This window comes from Cariama cristata, unplaced genomic scaffold (genome assembly GCF_000690535.1).
Source record: "Cariama cristata isolate BGI_N322 unplaced genomic scaffold, ASM69053v1 scaffold12474, whole genome shotgun sequence".
Classification (NCBI taxonomy): Eukaryota; Metazoa; Chordata; class Aves; order Cariamiformes; family Cariamidae; genus Cariama; species Cariama cristata.
Genome location: NW_009613557.1, coordinates 1 through 3,857, shown reverse-complemented (window position 1 = coordinate 3,857; position 3,857 = coordinate 1). Strand labels below are relative to the sequence as shown.

Genomic DNA, 3,857 nt, shown 5'->3' with positions numbered 1-3,857 from the left:
GGAAACAAAAGACATAATAAACTAAAATGAGAAGACATTTATAACGACCTAAGTGATTTTAAAAGCTAGCAGATATCAAAGCAGAAACACTGTACAACCAACAATCAGTATTCATTCTAAACCAATTGAGCATAAAAGCTGCAGTTTATAAGTACAAATAGCTACTAAAAGAATACTCTCCCCAAACATAGCACATTTCTTAGTTATGCGATATCCTAGAATTTCTTCTGTTAGCTGATAAAACCTGGAACAAAATATATAAAAGCTAGCATGGAGAATTAAATAAGTGACTGCTGAAGGAAAGATTTATACATCCTGGACGGTCCACATTCCTATCTATAAGGGATATCTGGGCAAGGAAACTCCAAAGCAAGGTAAAGTATGGACAATTGCATGTATATTTTTAATACAATAAAATATACAAAGACATAAAAAGTGCTTCCAGTCAGAAAATCAGCTTCTTCGTAAAGAACTACAGTTATGAAGTATGGCTCCTACCTACTGAAAAAAGAGAGTGATCAAGCTACAGCAATAATTAAAATGTTGCTTTGTCTTACCCAAAAGGATCACCAACTACAAGAAATGCGACATCAGAAACATCAGCTTCTTTTAAAATGCTATCTGCTTCTTGTTCCACAGTTTCTCGGTCAGCCAAAATCAATTCTTTTCCATAAAATTCTTCCTAGAAATTGAAATTAATAAGAAACACCAAAATAAGACACTTAGGAGTGCTTTCATCTCTCTCTGGGTGTTCACTCAGGAACATAGACAATGGACACTGGAAAGGCCAACTTTATTATTCTCCCCAGCAGTCTGACTTGTGACTTAGAGAACCCTCTCTCCCCTTGCAAGAACACCTGAGCTTCCCATAAAGCAGCTCCCAAGTTGTAAAAATTAGTAAAGTACAGTATTCTGATACTGACTTGTTTTTTTAATGCCTTCCTTGTCAGTTGAGGAGCTGCTCCAAAAGTAGCTCAATCACACCTGCATACTGCAGGTACCTGCGTGGACTCTAGGTACAGTTAATTCAACTGGTCATCCTACCGTAAGGCACCCCCTCTCACAAGTCTGAGCCTAACTGCTTATGTTAGTTATAACACTGACATCAAACCAGATACAGATAAAACACTAGCTATACCACAATCTAGGTTTTTAGATTTTTCCTCAGTATGTTGTAACTAACCACATCTAAGGAATGATTTCATATTAATCCTTCATCTTCAGTTCTCTGTAAGAAATACTTTACTGTGTATACAGGTAAACATGTATTTGATCATGTCCTTTGCTTTCCTTCAGCAGCTCAGTAATCACTGTGTCTCTTTATGTTTTAAATGCCTTTATTTCCAGCATCAACCTCAGGTCTGTAATAAAACTTCAGTTAGTTCTAGAACACGTTGTCTGACCACCCTGAACATATCTGTCTCTAAGTTGTGTGTCATGATACATTTCACATGCTCTTTATAAAGTTTTTTTTTCCAGGGCATAGACCAAAGAAGGTGTTTTTGTTCTAAATAGTATTCAGAAGATTTGGTTGGTATTACAAATATTAATAACCTGATAAAACTATTAAGTCAGTTATGGTCCAAAGATTTTCCTCTGCCTCCTCCTGTGACTTCAGCAATAGCTTCATCTTTGCCTGCAAAGATTAGTGAACTGACAAGAGAACCATCATACTTGTACAAAAGCAGAGTAGTGCTTCCATAAAAAAAATCCATCCTGTAGCTACAGTACTAGATACGGGATCTCTGTTACTGGGTTCAGCTTCCTTTTCTAAAGATGACTTCCTCACCATTTTTTAAGAAGCTTCTCTACCTCTGTAAAATAAGGATATTATTTCTCTTGTGAAACAGATTGCAACCTGTACAGGGGAAAGGGGACCAAATAAATGTATAAGCAAATCTCATATCTGTGATTCAGAATGACCAACAGCCACCCGGGAGTACTGCTAAGGTCTATACTAAACAAACTTAAAACAAATTTTGACACCCCATTTGTTTTTATTAGGTATCTTACACTGGATACACATTAGCAAGTAGTACAGCAGAACAGCAGCTCATCTATAAAGCAAAGAACTTGGTGCTAAGAACTCGGTAACAATGCTACATACATTTTGGTGGGGTTACCATTGGACCAGACTAATTTAGTCCAGTACTGTAAGCAAATGCATACTGTAGACCATATTAGGTGCATACCCAGAAGCACACCTTTCAGTTTGTTTTCATCTAATGTAGTCTATTTGCATGCTTTGAGACTGCTCCACGATGCAAATCAAAGCACGTTAATTAGAGAATATATAAAAAGCACCCTCCTGACAAAAACTAAAATGTAGACTCACTGGGAGGTCACTGGATCCAAACAGTTCTTTCACCAAATTGAGGGCCGATTTAGATGGTCAACATCAAATGGCATTTAATACATGTTTTAGGCCAACAAGATAAACTAAAAAAGTCATGTCATTTGAATTTTGAGATCTGATTTTAAAAGTATCAGTATAGGAGGATTTCTAGAAAATCCGTGCAGGAAAGGATCTGTTCTTCATCTCTTGAGCACCTTCCCATTACTTTTCATGTTGCTTGGGACAGACTGACCTTCAGATTACTAAATAAACCATTCAGCATTGTCATTTGTACATAAACTGTGCTGTATCATCAACACTTGGTGATTAATTCCTATATTCCCTCTCAGGCAGTTTCAGATAAGACAGCATCTTTTACTTTGTTTTTATTGATCACTTTTCCCAATTACCTCATCTTTGCGACTTCCAAGGTTTCCAAAAGACTTAAAACAATAAAAACCAAAACAAACCAACCCCAAAAAATAACCACACCAAAAATATTCAGCATTTCTCTATTATTCAATGTTTTATTTTTAGCTGGCTAGGAATCCATCAATTTTTTTGATAGAAAATGCAGATTTTGCAAAGTAAAAATATCCAAGTGGTCATTTCTATTTTGCAATTTTCCAACTATCCAACAACAGGAAAAAAACAACATTTTGTTTTGAATGGATTAATTTCAATTCAGGTTCCTTCAGTGTACTGAAAAAAACAGAAAAACATGGGAGTATATCTTAATTTCAAAATACAGCAGATACACCACAGATGGCCCTAAATATTGTAGCCTAGCTTGTATCTGGAAACCAGACACAAATGCTGACTACACAAGCTAAGTCTCACATGCTGTATGTACATGCAGGTATGCACACAAGTGCACTATGGCTATACAGCATCCAAGACCCAGACAGTATCTCTGTATAGTACTGCACAGCTTATTTGGAGGTGAGATCCCTGCTCTGTTGTAGGTAAGCTACTTTTTGGTAGTATTTCAACATTAAACTTTTCGTTTTTATGACCAGTGAACCCATCAGAGTTATAATTTGTACATTTTTACTACTGTCTTCTTCCATAAGGTGTGTTTACTAACAAAAAGCTTATCTCCATGTTGTTCAACAGTCCATCTCTGAGGAGCTGTGTATGTTCTGGAAGTCTCAACATGGTGAGACACCTTGGCCCACAAGGAAACACAGAAATGTGAGACAGTCAAGTTATTATTCCCAGCAGGCACACCATAATACCTTAGGCTGATACAGAGGTTTAAGGCTCCAAAACATCTATTTTTCTAGTACGTCTTTTGATTTTTTTGTTTTTAGATCAGACATTTTTCTAACCAAGTTCTCCAATATTGCAGGATCTCCATACATCGTTACAATTTGAGATGAAAACTAGTGTCAATGATAGTTGGAAGGAAAGTTGTTTGTTCCAGTCTTCTCACAAGGCAGTGAAACGATTTCTCCTATAAAATACAGTGTGTGAAGGTCATGCGGACACTTTTCCCGAGAACCGGCAGCATTAGTTTCTC

General features: G+C 36.7%; 1 protein-coding gene across 1 annotated transcript in view; it reads right to left on the bottom strand.

Annotated features, from left to right (window-relative positions):
- Positions 1–3,699, bottom strand: part of DPH5 (diphthamide biosynthesis 5) — a 20,899-nt gene extending 17,200 nt beyond the window's left edge. Inside the window, exons 1-3 of the mRNA XM_009699072.1 lie at positions 3,667–3,699; positions 2,746–2,778; positions 558–682 (exon numbers count right to left, since the gene is read on the bottom strand). Of these exons, the coding sequence (XP_009697374.1) occupies positions 558–682; positions 2,746–2,778; positions 3,667–3,699 (191 nt within the window). The remainder of the gene's footprint in view (positions 1–557; positions 683–2,745; positions 2,779–3,666) is intronic.
- Between the last annotated feature and the right edge of the window lie 158 nt (positions 3,700–3,857).